This window comes from Ammodytes marinus, assembly GCF_949987685.1.
Source record: "Ammodytes marinus genome assembly, chromosome: 10".
In the NCBI taxonomy this organism is placed as follows: Eukaryota; Metazoa; Chordata; class Actinopteri; order Uranoscopiformes; family Ammodytidae; genus Ammodytes; species Ammodytes marinus.
In genome coordinates, this window is record NC_137214.1 from 7,454,209 (window position 1) to 7,473,155 (window position 18,947).

The following is an 18,947-nucleotide window of genomic DNA, read 5'->3' on the forward strand; positions in this document are numbered from 1 at the left end:
CAGCAATATGTCACTAAAGCACACAGCCAGGAAACACTGACCCTTTGAGTGTGGCTGTGTGCATTTTTTAAGGAGGATTCAGCCGAGTATGAAACATGGAAGGCTTATGATATTCTGTAATTGGATTTCCAAGAAAGCTGGTGACAAAGTCCCTCACACACCACTAATCCTCCCAATCAGGACCGCAGGCGTAAAAGCGTGCTCTTCTCTGCAGATGAATATTGAGCAAGGGAATAGAATAGAGCATAAAGGGAGGGAGAGCGTAGGGGTCACAGACCAAGAGGGGTGTGCATTGCACCACGACTAGTCTCGCACAGCCAGATCAGACTACAGCTATAGTCTGGCATCACACTCTTTCATTTCAGAGATAGAGAAAAACGGTCTGGCCTGTTTTTTGTCATTTTTTTAAACAAATCATAATCGTCGCTAGGCCCAGGAAGCAGCAACAGTGTCCTCGCAAAATAGCACCAGGGGGGAACCTGTGTTGATGGAACATTTGCATATGAAGAAGTTGGCATTTAAGTGGTTAAATCCCCACCATAAAAGGTATGTGGCCTATGTGATGTTAGTTTTAGTTACAAATTCCGTAATGTTACGCAACGGCAAATTTTACAGCCTAAACATTGAACCATTTTAGAAAGTAATGTGGATGTGGACCGCAATTGCTGACAGTCACCGATACTATTCATGCTGTAGCTATACACACACACACACACACACATACACACAAAAACACTAGGGGTGTTTGAAGCAACCTGTGTGAATGGGTCTTTAAATTCCTAGCCCTAGCCAGCAGAGGCAGTGTCGAGAATGGATTTACTTAACACTAACTTCCTCTTGGCAAACGTTGAAAAAATTCAACAGAAGATTTTAGACCTATTTTCAACATGATTTAAAGAATGACCAACAGGGGACCGGAAGAATGTCCACTGTTGGCTTGGTGGTCCCATATTAATAAATATGTTACAACGCCAAAGTCCACTGTTACGCAAGTGCACAGACACTCACTTTATGTTGTTTCCCGTTCTCAGAGGGAGCCAGGGAGGGTAAAGCCACGAAGAGGAACGGAAGGAGTTTTTTCCAACGAAAACGTTTGAAGGCTTAACTCAACTATCTACATCTATGTGGCCGGACTACATACCGACTGCATAAGGATGGACAGCCACTGAAAGCGCCTCAACGAGTGCTAACACACACACACACACACACACACACACACACACCGTCTAATCAACATCTATGTGTGTGAGAGTGAGACGGGTTACGGGAGGCATTCAGGTCGCCCGCAACAGCTGCTGAGATGGAACGAGGGAGAGGAGTTCAACATGTCAGACCACAGAAGCAGCAAACATGGTAACTGTTGCTGTCAGGAGTGTTCTAGGGCTCTGCCTTCACAACAAATAGGGCAGATTAGCTTCGCAGAATCACAGGAAACATTTCACTTTGGGACTCCATGTAAGAAGCTCTAAAGAAAAGAGAACACTGGTGGGAAACTCAGTTATGAAGGTGCCTGTAAATCATGTGTCTACAAGCATGCCCCCATCTACCATCGGGTACACCAAGGTCATGTCACTTTTTCTTCAGGTTCTGTTTCATTTAATTCGTGAAAATCGAGCTGACGAGACAATTATCCCTGAATTAACGCAGCGTTGCTTGACACGTAGTTGCAGATACATCTTCGTTAAACAAGAAGAGAGCATGATAATGTCGGTTGGAAATGGTTGAGTGTTTTTGTTAACATACTATCAATTATGGATCAGTTGTTTAGACAGAAGAGCAGTCATTTTTTACATTGGCATTTTAAAAACCCTGGCTACAGCCTTGACTAGGTAAAGATGTGTACAGATATTTCCGGCATGCTCCACCCGACTTGTTTTGAATCCAATTCTATACATCAGGGGAACATAGCTGGCAGATGAAAACATCTTTTGTTCCTGTTCTTATTTGGACGATTGAAAAAAACACTAAAAAACAACAACAAGCTGTGAAAACTTTATAGACGTCTGGCGGGGACATGTATATTTCATCAATGTCAAAACGATTGTGTGTATCAGTTCTATTTGTTCTTCTGCCTTCCCTGCTCTACTAGTTTGTCATTTTCTCTTTCTCTCATCTCCAACACAGGACTGCAAGGAAGTCTTCAAATTTCCATACTCTAGTAGCGAGTGCAAACCATCTGAGTGTAATGCCTACTGACAGGTCATTTCTGTCCTTTAGGGGAGATTTCTGATCTGTGTGTCTCGTGTATGTATGGGCGTATGTGCAATATGCAACGGCCAACAGTGTGCCGCACATGGGCCACCAGGAGGTGGATGACCATCAGCCACTGTCAAAGGTCCACTACCCGTGCATGTAAACTAAGCATTTGCCCCGGGTGTCGCTAACCAGATTACATGTCACAATTCATATCCTATGGTGGTGGAACAAACCCAGCTCAGCCATTGAGGGATTTACATTGTGAATCTTGTGATTACAGGACTGAATCATAAAACAGCTCTTCTCCAGAATCAGTCTTTCTTTTCATTTGTTTTGCCTTTCTCCAGAAATAATAGAATATGTCGATTAGGACAGAGATGGAATCAGGTGTTTAACCTTGTAGACATCTCTTAAAGAATTCATTCTCCTCCTTAGCCTCAATCCAGGCCTGGTTAAGTAGAGTCCTGCACCACTTTTCATTGTATTAGTGCCCATGCTGAGCTGCATGAATGGTAATGCTTCAGGCAGCGAATACAGAGAAAGAGATGGAAAAAGCCTGACAGTGAGTGAGCGGTAAAATGTCACGGCCTCAAGACATACAAATCCTCAAATATGACTTACTCACTTTACTTTGCGAGAACGAATTTTCCGACAAAAAACAATAAAGATGTCTAGCAAGGGCTTTCACTTTGGAGCAATTTCATATTGTGTGCCGGAGACAAAAAAGTTTCTCGCACCAGCTAAAAAGATGTGCTGGAAAGATGTACTCTATTATATTCCTTAGTGGACCTTTCTGCGAGGCACTCGCATCAATAAGAAGAATTTAAGTCTAATTTGATGGCAGTCTGATACCTTGTCTGATGTGGTCACTGTGTTCCAGTGTAGCCAAGGCATAATAAGTCCCAGGCTTAGAGATAACCAGTCTCATGAAAGCACGATAAAGACACAATGAAATGGATGGGATCAGCAAGGTAGACTGACCCGCAAAAGCAAAATCCTGCAAAGCAAATGAAGTTGCCATAGAAAAATAACTTTTTCATTATAGGGTTGGTTGGTCTATATTAAAAAGGGTTATTGTATCAATCATCTACAGCGATCATGCCATATTTTTTGTATTATTTGCCTATATATTTGTTTTAAATATCTGCCTGAAATATCTGTCGTCTCCCCAAACCATTGGCATGTGAATGGAAAACATGTTGATTGTGCTCAGAGCACTAAAATCCCACATTAGTAATGTAGTTATCATGGCATAACACAAATGATCATAGTCTACACTAGACTTAAACGGCACAGCAATCTGTCCTAAAAAATATATCTAAAAATTGAGAATTGAATCGAATTGTGACCGTTAAATCTAAAATGTAATTGAGGATCTGGAGAATCGTGACACCCGTAGTTATGATATGACACTAGTTATTGATAATATATATATCATTAATTGCTTAAAAATATGTCCAAAATGTGTGTTAACAAGTACAACAGTCAGATGATACGCCAACTGTTTTTCAATATTATCTAGAATGTACAATATTGAAGGTAAAACAAAAGTGAGTAAAAAGCTCAAGTCAGTAAAAATCCCAGTGCACTTCTACAGTTCCGCTCACAGAGCTTGTAAAGGGTAGATTGTAAAATGTAGGAAAGCGTTTACAACAAACGGGTTAAATGGTACTTTTACCCCCTTGATCAGTATCAATGTGACTACGGTGGAGAGCGTCGGCAGCTTCTCCACATCAGTGAGGGACCTGACCTGGACTCACCACACCAAGACAGACAGACAATGGCTTAAGATGGAATCCAGGGGTTCTCTGCAATTACTGACTGGCTGCATCACAGCCTGATACGGCAGTTGTACCACCCTCAAACGTAAGGCCAGCACTTCCCAATGACAGAGCTGCCCTCCATAGAGGACCTATCCACCCAGCGGTGAAGGTCGAAGGGCATCAGAGACCCCAATCCCCCTGCCAACAAACTGCTCTGACTGTCTGACTGAACCACAGCACCAGGCTTAGAACAGTTTCATCCCAAAGGCCATATGAATGTTAAACTCTTGAGCTCACCACTGAATGTCACTTTACCCAAAAGGTATGTTCATTATGTTTTATATTTATATTACACCTGTTCATTCCTGCACACATCATATTTTAAAGTATTATATTAAATTGTACAGCGCCCTTATCCATGTTATTGTGTATGTATCTATATGCACAGTATCGTATTTGTATTATATTTTATACTGACATTGTAACTTGGTTTTGCTTTTTACATTTCTATGTTGTTTTGTTGAAGAGAGAATAATTTCATTGCCAGCGACTGCTTTGATAATTGTTGTGCATTGATACATAAAATAACTTGAACTTGTGTTTATTGCTTTGTTGAACCCATCTTTAGTGATACTGCTCTGTTCTCAGCACTTACTCTGGTGAGTACATAAATAAAAGTGATTGCCTGGAATTACAACAACAAAAAACCCTAGTTGTTCTAAACCTGATTTTTCATTTAACAGCATGCTTTTAGATTTGTATTCAGTAAAAAGGTTAGCGTAAAGGGAACAATGTATTCTTAAACAAACAAAGCCGTCATCACACCTAAATGTGTCATTCAGTCACAGTAAAATAAAAAAGGCTTTACTTTCAGAAACCCCTTTGATTGGAAGTGAAATGTTCAGGGATGTTTCACAAACTTTGGCCACTTGAGAGCAAATTCCAAACTTAAGCTCCTTTGTGCATAAAAGACCCCACGTCTATCCCTTAACAGCTTAGGGACGGTAATAGAAGCAGCAGCACTAAAACGGGCAGGAGGGAAAGAAATACATTGCACCAAGTGTTGAAAAGAAAGCAAGAGACCTAAGGAGACTGTTCTGTGCCAGCTATGTTATTCCGTCTCTTTGACCATTCACGCTACAAAGAGTGTGGTGCTATACTTTGCTTCAGGCATAGTGTACGTGCCCTTATGGGGAGTGAATTCAAAGTGCACGTCAGGCAACTTTTAGCCCTCTGTCTACTTAACAGCCAAATTTGCTATACGTGGATGAGCTGCTATTTAATAAGTGCAGCTCATCCACAGTGGCTTGTAAAATCCCACACATCCTCTAACAGCGCATTCTGGACATTCGGCTTGCCTATGATGAGTATAGAATGGCAGGTATACTGTATGTGAAGGGGGTGTGTGGAGAGCTACTTGTAATCCAGTTCACATCATGCACACACATGCACACACAGCGGTGTGTCACTTCATCTCTCCATCTTTGGCACTGTGCCTGCCTGCCTGCCTCTCTCCAGCACAATTCCCTTGCCTCATAAACATAGCTAAGCCACTGAACTCTCCCAAGTCCCTTTTCATCATATTCTAGCACAACTGTCAGGGCTTGCAAAGGGCATCGGCAGTCTGAGAGAAGCTTCCCATTGAGGGCCTTTTGGGGATGGATTCGCTCCAAACGGCCTTTTCATTCCCCCAGCTGCAATGGATTAGCTCTGTCGTGGGTCCAGATGAGGTTTTTGCCTCCCTGATATGCACGCCATGGAAGAAGAAAAAAAATAATAATGCCACGCCATCGAGATAAAGAAGAAAAGGAAAAAATAAAATTATGGGGACAAGGAATCGTGCCGGCGGCCACCCAATGGTCGATGATGGAACACTTCAATATTTCATCAGACGGTCATGCATGGACACACAAACACGGACAGCGGCCTGGGAGCAACCGCCCACAGGTTTTATGAAGCCATGTGTGAAATGGGCGAAGGGCCGCACAACAGCAGCACTCTCTCCGAATTAACCATTGGCGGGAGGAACAGAGGGGGGGCCGCGGCTGAACGAGCACATCATGTTCGCTTAATTCTCACTCATGGGGATAGTGAGCACGGAGGACAGGAGGACTGTGTGGCAAGAAGAAGCAGTGTGTAGGGTGAGACAACGCCGCCGCGTCACAGTGAAATGTTTGTGCTCTTTCACACCTAGAAATACACCCTCCCAATTTGAGGTGGGCTAATTAATGGATAGCAATAGAGCTCGGCAGTCACAATACATTTCCCCCATTCAAAATCTCCATTGACATTTCAACAAATCTTTATAACAACATTGTTAAACACAGAACCAAGCCAACCAGCTAGCCGAATAGTCCTGACTATAAACCATTTTATTCAGCGCAAAGAGGTAATGAAGTTAAAAATTCCCATGGCAACAGTGGGCTCCACCAATCAAAGACTTTGCTGTGATGATCTAGGAACGTGAGTGTAGTTCCTAGTAGCTTTTAGTAAGACTGCCTCGGATGGTTATGATATTGTGGCTAATAATGATATCCACTACATAGAAATATAAATTGGGTTTTTACTTCTGAAAAACCGCACTGTTGAGCTAAAGCTAGCACCTCCTGGTATGGCGAGCAGTGGATAATTCAAAGAAACTAGCGGCGATTCCATGGACATTTGATTAAACCCGTGTCTCTCAGTGTGAACCAGTGAACAATCAGAAATGTATTGTTGCACGCTACGGTGAGAACACAGATGCAGTGATTCCAGTGGCTTGGCTAGGCTTTGCTCCTCAGGCGCTCGCCAGAAGATATTTCTGCTTCAGTGTCATCAGCAGTTTATTCCAACACATCAAGCCATCCTGCTCTGACATCCTTCTGGGGGTCTTCAATCTACAACCTCAATCACAGTCACTGTAATATGTCTATAAATCTGCACCGGTCTCCAGGCATGTTGGTTTCACATTATGTTTTTCATTGCATAAGATGTGTTTAATATTAACCGCAGACGTGATTCATGGCACGGCATTTACATCTCTGTATCACTGCAAGGAATATGCTAATATATTTTTTGTTTGTTTTTCTTACTTCCTACCTCCTCTCCTTCAGCCTGTATGTGCCAGAGTTGTCCGTACACACTATAGTTTCACAAGGTTAGGATTGCTTCAGTGGCCCGTTGACTGTGAACTGTCACAAGCAATCAGCGATGATGGAGCCCCTTGTTTTCTGCACAGAAAATGCAGCTTTGGCATGGGCTCAGCTATAGCGACAAGCCTCTTTTAAAACAGGCCAGAAACGTGAAGATTAATCTGCTCTGTCGGCAAGACGGAGAGCTGGAAGCTGGAAGCCCCCGCATTGCACTATGATCCAATATTTACTAGTTGGGGAAAGTGCATGGTGACACTCCCTTGTTGGTATTTTTACTTTTTTGTATCGCAACAGCATCCTGATGTCCTCTTCATATTTGACTGTCTTTAGCAAAAGGAAAAAAATGCAACTGCAACTATAGGTCTGCACAATTGATCGTAAAGAGCGAAATCTCGAGTCATACATGTGATCTCTTTTCTAGTAGTGTTTACTTGTGATTTTTTTTATTCACGTTTGAATACACCTTTAAGAACTCAAATGTTATGTGTGTCTTATTAGTGCAGTAACTGTCTTGGTTGAAAAAAAGAATGGCATAGGAGTATCTTGATATTTAAGGAGAAAAAAAATCATGATTCACATTTTAGCAAGAATCGTGCAGCCCTAACACACACATACAAAGGGAAAAGCTTAAAAAAATAACAGCTGATAATGCTGTCAAAATGGGCGACATGATTTTACTACATATAGGTGCCAATTCATGCTTTACGCTGTACTCTTCAGAAAAAATAAAAAGAGGGCTAAAAAGTGTTTTCTTTCATAAGCTGTCTGACCTTGCTGAGGACAGTGCAGTCAGGAGCTCCTTTTTCTTAGGAAGGTCCCTCACTTTCCTTTGGAGCCCAGTGAGGCCGGGCCAATGCAGCAACTTCCGACGAGGCACGATGCGGATGTGCTATTCCAGCTCAAGTGTGGGGGGGGGAGGTATTACTGATTCAGTGATTATGGGTATTGTAGGGAAGTCTAGTGAATGGCCAATAGCTAGCGGAGTGTGACTGCAACGGCTCCGGGAACATAGCTGTAATGGGCTTTGTGGGAGAGATTAAATATATATAAAGAGAGAGAGAGGTAGAGAGAGAGGGGGAGATAGATATAAGAAAGACAGAGAGTGGGAGTAAAGGGGGAAAAAATGCTGACTGCAATGTCAGAAATCTTTAAAAGTGACACGTCTTGAAATTGCTCCTCTTTCCATCCTTCTTTTAACCTACTCCGTCCTTCTTCTCTTTTCACAACCTGTGCATATGGGATAAAATGAAAAATAATATCCACCATAAGATGACATAACCCACTCTCCTTGAGATGTTTTTTTTCTCTCGCTGAGGGAAACAAAATGGAAAGCAGCCGTGGCATGGAGCTGAGCTGCAGGCAGACATCTCCCCCGATGCACCTGAGATGAATAGTTCAGAATAGCAGGCCTGCCTCCCCCCTGTTCATTCGACTAAAAATTAAGCACATGCTCAAGCAAGCAATCCTTTTCTTATCACAAACACTTTTTCCACACATGGAGCGCGCGCAGCCAGCAACCGATGTGTCTAAAACACTGCTCGAGATTTGGTGTGCTTCCACGTGTGTGGTTTATCACTTGGCTTTTTTTGATATGGTCAGTCAGCTCCTTCTTGTTCCATCACAATGCTGCGCCAATATCATCTTCAATAACAGAACACAGACTTAGCCTGTCGTTGCTGACTTATGGTCCAGAGAAGCACCCCATTATTTGAACAGTGGTGAACAGATGTGCGTAGCATAGATGGGCTGTCATGTTGCATCATGTCCGCTGGTGAAAAAAGGGGGCTTGATCTGCGCCTAGCATTCATGAGTATAGTAGTGCCATAAAGCTTCACATATGGGTCCGTCTTCCACAATTTATTCTCCAACCCTATTCTTTGTTGTTTCGCTTAATGGTAACATCGGGCCTTTTATTGCTCAGCTGTGGCGTAATTTGTTTTTATTGTTTTGGAGATTTTATTGCTAACAAAAACTATCCATGTGTTGAAGCTTTATGAGCAATCCTATATGTCACGGTCTGGCAATCCAAGAACAACTGCAGTATGTATGAAAAGCATCAGTTATCATGTTAAGGCGAGACACTGCAGGTCAAAAACCTTGTTTTTTCAAGCACTGGTCAATTTTGAGACTTACTATAAATAAAAAGGGCCACAATGTGCATTTAAGTGTTTATTTGACTAAACCTCATCTGTTTGTGTCTGTATACTTCTCCCATCTTCAATGGACCTTATCCTCTATTGATATATTTTCAATATTCTGAACCAAAAGTCTGAACTTCTAATGTACTTAAATTAACTAAACTTTCCATAATGACTCTGGAGGTTACTACAGAGGGATTTGTTCATATGCTGTAAATAGTCTAATTCATGATACATTTTGTATTTAAAAACATGCCGAATTTTTTTTTTTAAGATCTGTTTTTGACTTATACAAGGCTGTATCAAAAATATATTCTGTAAAAGCATTGGAACATCATATGTTATAAACATGAAATAAAGATTTTTACAGTGGCTTTATCCAATTTTAGTACATTTGCATATTTATTAAAACATTCTCAAAAAGAAAAAACACATTTAACATAATAAATCAGTTAAGTTTCATGATGGTATATATACTTTAACAGGTTGACCCTATTCACCTACAATGTCTGAGCTTGATACAATTCTACAAACAGTAATCCCATCTTGGCGGTGTTGCCTGTTTGAAATAACCGTCAGCTGAAAGGTGATGATATCTTCAGACCGCCACGACAGTTTGTCCATAATCATTTCACCTTAATCCATCTTCTCGCTTGCAATTTATCACACTTCCCCCAGAAAATTGAGCATAAAGATAAAGGAAATCAATAAGAGATTCAAAGACCCCAGCATCCCCACAGTGGGTCCCAACACACGGCAAAAAGATTGATAACTATCAGGGCCAGAGAACTCCTTAAAAGTGCCAACATAAATCCACTATGTAATTCACTGATCTTCCAGATCAAAAATACGTCCTTCCCCCCTATGTGCTTTATATAATCCACAGCTGCTGAAATTGCCAAACGCCCAGTGTTTGTGAAAAGATATATGGAGATGTGAAGCCACCGCTACGGCTAAGGAAGGAAAAGCTGATGTTATTTTATTTTATCAAACAACATCTGCCAACTCCATTGATCCCAAGACAAATAACACACAGAAAGCAACACTACGTCTCCTCAGGTTGGGTTTAAGAGGATCTTTTGATATTCTGATTAAAAATTCATTGTGTTGAATCTGCCTCGGAGTGTGTTCTATGTTGTCTCTATACTGAATCTCATTACGGCTTCAGCTGTGTGCCTGACTTTAGTATAAATACATAAATAAATAAATAAATATATCAAACTACGTCGGAGGGCATCTCATGGCCAGAAAATTGGGTCAAAATAATGTTCCCTTGGGAGGTTTGGCCTTTTGGAATCTCTCCAGCATTTGATGTGTTTGCTGTATGAATAAGCTTTAACCTCATGTGAGCAAACTGTACCAGTAAATGTGCACACGCCAGCAAGACGGAGAAAAACTGTCGAAAAAGCAGGATGCGTTATTAGTTTTTCCCCTGTGCTAAATTTCAGCGAGCCATGCAGTGCTTTATTATTGTAGCATTTGTAGTAACAATTGATAGCACTCTCGCGGAAATGTCGACTTTTTTAGTAGCAGTGTTCCTTAAGAGATCATGATATTATCCCTGCCAGACATTACTGAGCTGAAGTCGGATCATAACATGAGACTGTACGTGACAAACATTCCATGCTTTCTCAGCCACATCTAAACTACTCCGGTCAGTCAACCACCCTCCTTGCTGCCATCCCTATCCCCTATGGAGGCCCTGCATTCCCCCAGAGCATGTAACCTCATCCTGGGCCGTTACTGTACCACTCATCCAGCCACCTCAACAGGCCCTTAGAGAGAGCGTGGCCCTGCTGGCCTCCATATCACATCATTACATTACTGTACTGTACGGTGGTTCATGTTTTTTCTCAGAGGCTTTTGCACAGTCATGGCGCTTACCAAACACACTCAGCGCTGCTTGTTTACTCTTTCCATTTGACATGAATCCTTAGCCAGCATTTATTTCAAAAATGGCATTTTCCAAGAAAAGTGTGTTTTTTGCACAAATAGACCAGCTTTTTTTTTTACCATGACCTTTACCTTTGATGGATGATGAACTGTTTCACAGGAACTTAATGTAATACAGATAAAGATAGGTTTATATGGTGACAAATGTTAAGACAGAGAATGGATGTGTCCATCTGTGCATTTGTGGCTGTCTACGCCTACAGTGTGTGTGTGTGTGTGTGTGTGTGTGTGCGTGTGTGTGTGTGTGTGCGCGTGTGTGTTTGAGTGTTTGACACATGCGTGCATATGGACATGCCATAAACAAACCTCCATCTGTGCCTCGTACACAGCTGGACTGTGACAACATGTCCCAGTACGAACCCCATAGCCTGGAGAACTCTATATAAAACACACACACACACACACACACATGCTCTCCATATCTAAGCAATATCTAAAGCATTATTTGAATTAATTCATTATCCTCTTGCTTTCCCTTACTGCAGTCTCTAGCAACTTTTTCACCAAACCTACCAGGGACTTTTAGTTCTAGTGTTCCTCTTCAAGGAACTTAAAGGTTCCTATGGCCCGGTGTTGTCTGTGTTTCCACCGTGGCCTGAAGTCACAGGAGGTTTATGCAAATCAGGCTGATGAAGTATGGAAAAGCACTAAAGTAAAGTAACTGCACATTTTTAAGATGGCTGCCAAGTTAGCCCTTTTAACGTGCTTTTTTCCTAGAAATGTCTGTAGTTGGTTGATTTGAACAATGTTGGTGTTGATTCCTATGTTTCCAAGCCTGTTGGATCTCTTGGATTTTGTGATTTTAGGCAGTGCCCAACCAATATAATCAGTCAGCTTTGGCCAATATTGGCCTATCACATCAGTACCTGCTTCAGTACTTATGCCATCAGATTTGCACCGATATGAAACCTTTTTGTAGAGAACATAACACGGGAAAAAGATACTCGAGGTTATTTTGAAATGGTGTCACCCCGTAGCTTGTCCATCAGAGCTATGCAGCACATGTGGGCTGACTCGGGAAAAGTTCCTGCGGTGGAAATTAGTCTTTTGTCTCTCTCCTACTACTTTCAGCTCCCCCTCTCTTTCCCAGCTCCCTCCTGCCATGTTCCCCAGGTCACACCTTTAGAGCTTGGTTACAGTCTGTTACTATGGCATTACTACCAACCACCTGAGGAGCTTCTCTGGACCGTAGCCCTGTCTCTGTCAGGCCATGTGCATGCTGAAAAAAACACGTCCGCCTGTCGCATTGTATACCACCCATTCACACAACGACACAGACAACAACAGCCCCCAGAAGCAAAACTCAACAATGGATGCAAAGATTTGGTGAGGGCCCTTTCGCGTGTGCTTCAAACCATATGCTGTTTGCCACATATCCTCAGTCATGTTGTAGGCCGCCAGTGTTAAGAGTTTGTGTGTGTATGTGTGTGTGTGCCTGTGTATTTCTGGGCAAGGTGTGCAGAGCTAGCATTCTCTGGGTGGGCGTAAAGGTCAGTGAAGATGATGTGTTTTTCAGGAGGTGTCGTGTCTAGACTAAAACCGGGCTCTTGCACTCTGTTATCGAGTTGACAATGTTGATGTCTCACCATCCATGTAATGCAAGCATCTGCTGGAGTCTTCTCCGTGATCGCTAAATAAAAAATGCCACGCGTCTTCAAGGGCCCCACACACTTTCTGATCCTGATGGTGTACCCACAACAACACATTATCACCACAGATCATCCTGCGTCACGTGGAGCACTTCTTTAGGTCAGAAAAACATTATGAGAAATTGCGCAGTAAATCATTTTTTCTGCACATGACTTCAGAGTGACAACACAGCAGCAGTGACCACTAGCATCAGATGCTGCTACTCCAACTGCTGGTCCCTTGAAGCAGAATTTCTTTGGGGAAAAATATTTGTTTGCATTTTTGCCAAGAGTTAGAAAGACTGTAAGATTGATACCGGCTCATATGTTTGAATGGTAAACATTAAGCTACAGCCAGTTTAGTTCAGGACAAAGACTGGTAACAAGGGGAAACAATTAGCCAAGCACTGGCCAAAGTTGATGAAATATGCCTACCAGCACCTCTCTAACATAATATCACTTTATATCTATTTTAATCCATAGGGAAACCAAAGTGCAAAACCACTTTTTGCAGTTAGATTCAGGGCCAGTCAGGGCAGACTGGGCTTTTTTGGAAGGCGGGGCTTAAAGAGACAGGCTCTTAAACGGAGCGTTTCAGACAAAGGCTGAAAAGAGGAGATGCAGAAATGGCCCTGTAACAAATACAAATGGTTTTTCGACACTAAAACATGAAAAAGGTTTTTAATAGAAACCAAAATTACTATTTTGAACCTCAACATGAGAATAATATGTGACCTTTAAATAAATTCTCTATATACATGATTTGTGAGCTTTAGAGGTGCTGGTAGGCCGACTCTGTCACCTATTGCTACCAGGCTAGAGCTGTTTCCCGTGTTCCTTGTCTTTACGCTAGGCTAACCAATTTCTGAATCCAGCTACATATTTACCGTAAAAAACATGGCAGTAGTATCAGTCTTTTCATTTGACTCTCGGCAAGAAAGCAAACGGGCGTATTTCTCAACCACGTTCCTTCCAGTCACCCTGCTTTTCTCTCTTGTCCCTCGTTTTGACTTGCCTTCAGAAATGTCAAATGCATTAAGAGGGAACATCTTTACCCTTTCCTTTTTCCTTCCTGTGCCCTATATATCTGCCTACAGTAGCTAGTCTACCAGCGGTGGGACACGGTGGCTAAAACACTGCAGCCAAAGATGCATCTTCTGCTGCTGCTTGCCAGGGTTTAAGGACCTGGAGGATTCAATAAAAGCGGGGTAGGCCCATTTTAAAGAGGCTGGCAAGAGGGGACACAGACCATTAGCCTAATGACAGAATGAGCAATGAGGAATGGGGAGATGCGATTCAAGAGCCAAGCATTGCAAAATCTGCCTTTAACAGGAATCAAGGCGAGTAATCTAATAAATAGCGTGGCAAAGGGGATCCGGAGAGAGGGGGGGAGCTTGTTTTTTCTCTCCCGCCTCAGGTAAAGGAAGGAGAATAAGAAGGGTAAACAGGAGAGAGAAGGATGGCACTGTCATTAAGTTGGTTAGCCGTGACCATCAGGAACATTAATGCTGTCTGCTCTTGCTTTCTTCAAAAACCCGGCGTACCCTTTGCTTTGAACTAGCCCCTGTCGTCTCTGTGAGCGTATATACCTGCCTCCGACTTTCCACGGCTATTATGGACCCTGCACTGGTAATTACGCATTTCACAATTTCTGATGTCACTTCAAAGCAACAACATTGCTCGCCACCAAAGCACACACACACACACACACCATGCCTTCTGCAAGAACAAAGCCAAAAGCCTTTAAGGATTACTGTATAGCCACGCATTGTTTTGCTGCCGGTCACTAATTCAATTAATAGAATAGAACGAGGCTTTTAACTGACTTGAAAGAAATTGCTCTGGCTCAACACTCTGCCTGCATCATCAAACCTAAGGTCTTAAATTTGTTGTTTTTCTGAAAAAGGCAAAAAAATAAAAAACGACTGCAAGTTTATTATGCCAGAGTTTGTGCATTTTCCTCTTGTTCCTCTGAGCCTCTATTATATTGCTTTTAAAATATGTGCAGCAAATGAGGGGGGAGTGATCTAACACGTTGAGTCAGAGTATAGAGGGCTTTGGCCTTGTGTGTCTGTCCCAGAGTTAAAGGGAGAATGCACACTATAAAGCTTAACAACAACATCAGCTATGAGTAAAAAAGTCCAAGCCGATGCATAAACAAACACTGTCATTTGAATGACTCTGCAAAGGCCTGGCAGCCACTTCTCATCTCCATCAAAGCAATGAAGCTTGCCTCAAAATAGACCCACTCCCCCAAACCAGCACGAATGCCACGTTTGTAAAAATCTAGGTTGAGATTGCCCGGTCATAAAAATAAAAATATGAAACAGTGTTGCTGACATAGGTCTGAGTCATCCACGTGCTAGGGCTATTGATGACGAAGGGAATTTGAATGTCCACTAAGTAATTGTGACAGCGCTGACCAATTCAAAAAAACTCAGAACACACACACACACACACACACACACACACACACACACACACACACACACACACAGGAGGTATTCACTTCACCCACAGGCAAAAGGCGGGAAGGCCAGGAAGTCAGCAGAAAAGTGATATTTAATAAGCGTCATCTCTGTTTAGCTACACTACATCAGGAGAGACAATCCGAGGTGCTTGTGGACTGTTGTGAGCTCAGCATGAGCTGTCTGCGCTTTACGAGCTTCAGCTTGACGAGAGACTCAGGGGCGCTACCTTGGAAGAAGTCTTTAGATCATGTATCACACGTTCCAGATTAGAAAAAGAAAGCTGAATCTCAGACATTTTCTAATAGCAGCCAAGGCGCAAGGTTTTTTTTAAAAATTATTTTACAATTAACTAGAGGACCTGTTAAGGCGAGACATGGCTGGCAAAAACATATTTTTAATCACCGTTATAATGTTACTAATCAGCTGGCAAAGTTTCATGACGATAGGTTAAAAATAGTACCCCATTCACCTGCAGTGTCTTTCCTTAAGTTAACTAAAGCTATTTTTCTTTGGTTTTCAGAAGGTATCCCTTTATAATGTAGCAGGCCAAACCTTCACAGAATGCACATTAGATACATTTCAAGTAGAGCAGATTATATCTATGAACATCAAAGAGGACGAGATGCTCTTACCAATGGAATGGCACTTGACAACATCTATCCCCATTTTGACATTACCGAACAATGCATTTCTTTTTAAGCACTGTTTTTTTCCCTTTGCATCATTACAAATCCCATATATAGTTTTCTTGTGACTGGAAGTTCAAGGCCGTCCAGAGACAGTTGCTCTTGATGGAGATGCTAAAGACTGTGGCAGCAAAGAAAAACGGGGCCACCACTGCTCCCTCAGGAAGCCCTTCCTCTCGCTAAAGCTCGGTCTGCCCTGGAATTTAATTAGATTCTGATATCAAGCCCCTTTTTTCCCTTCCTATGCTTTGCCTTGCTCTTCAATGCGCGTGAAATTGCACGGCACTATCTATTATTTATTCACCCTCGTTTGCTTATTGTTTCTTATGGCTGCCTTCGTTAGGGGGTTAGCTCCGCTGCCTCTGTGATATGACGCTCTTTGCTTTATTCGACCCATCCACTGCAGGTCTGAGCCCTGACTCATTTGTGCTGCCGTTGGTTAGGGGGGAGCTATGGATTTTTTTTTTTCTTCCTCTTCTTCTTCTTCCCCCCTTTCACCCAATGACAGCGCGGTGAGGTGCTATGAGGGCTGGATGCTAATGAGCTGACTCTGCAATGCTGGGGGGGGGGAGGAGGAGGGGGGGGATGCTCTGTAACACAGGGAGGGAGTCAGAAGGGCCATTATGGGGTTAGAGCGGGGGGACTCGTCCGCACCGACCAGCCAGCCACACACACAGACAGACAGGCAGAGAGAGCCGCCGCGTGTCTCCACAGTAGCCCCATTCAAGCCAAACTCAACGCTACATTTAAGGAGACTTCACAGAATACTATATTCTCAACCCCCCGAAAGGCTATTTTTTCACAAGTTTGTGTACACTCTGTGTCTGCCGATTTCAAGAGGGTACAGAGAAAGGGGGGTTATGTGTTGGTTAAGCCACTGCACCAGTTGCATCATGGGATTGACCATCACCACGTAATATGAACCATAGAGGGACATGGGGAAAATAAAGCAGGTGTTGTCTTTAATAGATACTATACTAATGTATGTAATGGACATTAAAGATATTTAGATTATTTACAAAGCACTCCCAATGCTTCCATACAACACTGTTCATGAATATCACATACACTATTCCTGCTATCTATCTATCTATCTATCTATCTATCTATCTATCTATCTATCTATCTATCTATCTATCTATCTATCTATCTATCTATCTATCTATCTATCTATCTATCTATCTATCTATCTATCTATCTATCTATCTATCTATCTATCTATCTATCTATCTATCTATCTATCTATCTATCTATCTATCTATCTATCTATCTATCTATCTATCTATCTATCTATCTATCTATCTATCCATCCATCCATCTATCTATCTATCCATCCATCTATCTTTGTCTTGTCAAGGCCATGCATCCATACAGCATACATGTTGCCAGGGGAACTTATTTTACAATGTGGAATTCACGTGTTTATGTAATGTTTCTTCCGTGACACAAACTCAAATCTGACGCCAATATGAAAATGACACAACAGTCCTGCGGTTTCCAATCATAGCTGCTGTCTGTAGTAAGTGTTATGATCTGTTTAAATAAATATACGTATGTGGAAAAAAAAGGATGTTAGACTATGGTTTAAAAAAAGACGAGTATGTGTGATGCCTACATTAGGAAAAAACTAGATTTGAAAGATGAGAAGATGAACTTGACTGGCAATCCCGGATTGAGATGTAGCCCGTACACGCTCCACGCCATATGAGTTTGACATGAATAATTCTGCTCATTCTGCATGGACAGAAGTGATGGGTGTGTGTGTGTGTGTGTGTGTGTGTGTGTGTGTGTGTGTGTGTGTGTGTGTGTGTGCGCGCGCGTCAGTGTGTATCAGTATATGTGTGTGTGTGTGTGTGTGGGGGGGGGGGGGGGGCATGCCTGTAATATAAAGCACACTTACACGCATGGGTGACCGAAAAGCTGTTGGACGACTCGAGGTTGTCGACGTTGTAGTTGAGGTGGAAAGGCTTCTCCGTGGTGTTTTGGTTGGTGTTGTAGAGTTGGACAGCGAACCTGAACGCGCTGTGCTCCTGCACCGTGGAACGCATGAACAGTCCCCCTATAAAAAAAGAGAGACGCACAGCCAAGATCAGACAGTGCTTTCACAGTCCGTGCCTTGTTTAAGTCTACCAGACCTCATTTTGTTCAGTAAGGAAGAACTCTATAGGCTCCGTCCCACTGTAATACAAAGAGGGCTGCTTGTTATCTCATAGAACAACTATCGTGCATTTTTTGACCAGTGGTGCGCCTGTCTGCAACTCTTCAGATCAGAGACTTGAAGGTCTCACGTCTTCGTTAGTGTCCACTCCGCTTAATCTATTCATCACAGCGCCACAGGCATCAATGGATGTAGCTTTTATCTACAGTTTTCCAGCATCAGCGAAAATCAAGTTGATCTCTATCCTTGCGCAGAGCTCCGGCGCTCCGTACGGACCCCATCCGGTATGAACTAGCTATCTTGCATTTTATTCCACCTATGCAAACCACCCCCCCACCCCCCTTATCCAAATTTGAACATAGCGAAACACTTACCGATATTAATCTGATTGGGAAATCCTGCGGACGATCTGTCAACGAGCCACAGTAGGAACAAAACCACGCGTTGTGCCATTTTCTCTCTCCTCTCCTCTCCGACCTAATCTGTTCAACTCCTCAAAGGGGTCTTACTGCGTCCGAGTAAAATTCATATGTTTCTGGATGGAAGCCGGGGCGCGATGGAAATCCAGTGGGAAGATGATGGTCGCTCACAGTGCACCAATTAGGTTCATTGAGGTGCAGCCCGTATACAGCTGCAGAGCAACTGAGAGAGAGTCAGAGAGAGAGAGAGGGAGAGAGAGAGAGAGTCAAAGAGAGAGAGAGAGAGAGAGAGAGAGAGAGGAGGGCTGTGCTGTAATGTGCTGGTGGGGGGTGCAAAAGGAGCTGCTGATCTGAACTCCGATTGGACCCTGTCGCGGTGGGCCAACGCCGGTCAAAACTTGATC

General features: G+C 42.7%; 1 protein-coding gene across 1 annotated transcript in view; it reads right to left on the reverse strand.

Annotated features, from left to right (window-relative positions):
* gria3b (glutamate receptor, ionotropic, AMPA 3b) overlaps window positions 1-18,743 on the reverse strand; it is a 98,411-nt gene extending 79,668 nt beyond the window's left edge. Inside the window, exons 1-2 of the mRNA XM_080035318.1 lie at window positions 18,499-18,743; window positions 17,867-18,025 (exon numbers count right to left, since the gene is read on the reverse strand). Of these exons, the coding sequence (XP_079891444.1) occupies window positions 17,867-18,025; window positions 18,499-18,577 (238 nt within the window). The 5' untranslated portion in view covers window positions 18,578-18,743. The remainder of the gene's footprint in view (window positions 1-17,866; window positions 18,026-18,498) is intronic.
* Between the last annotated feature and the right edge of the window lie 204 nt (window positions 18,744-18,947).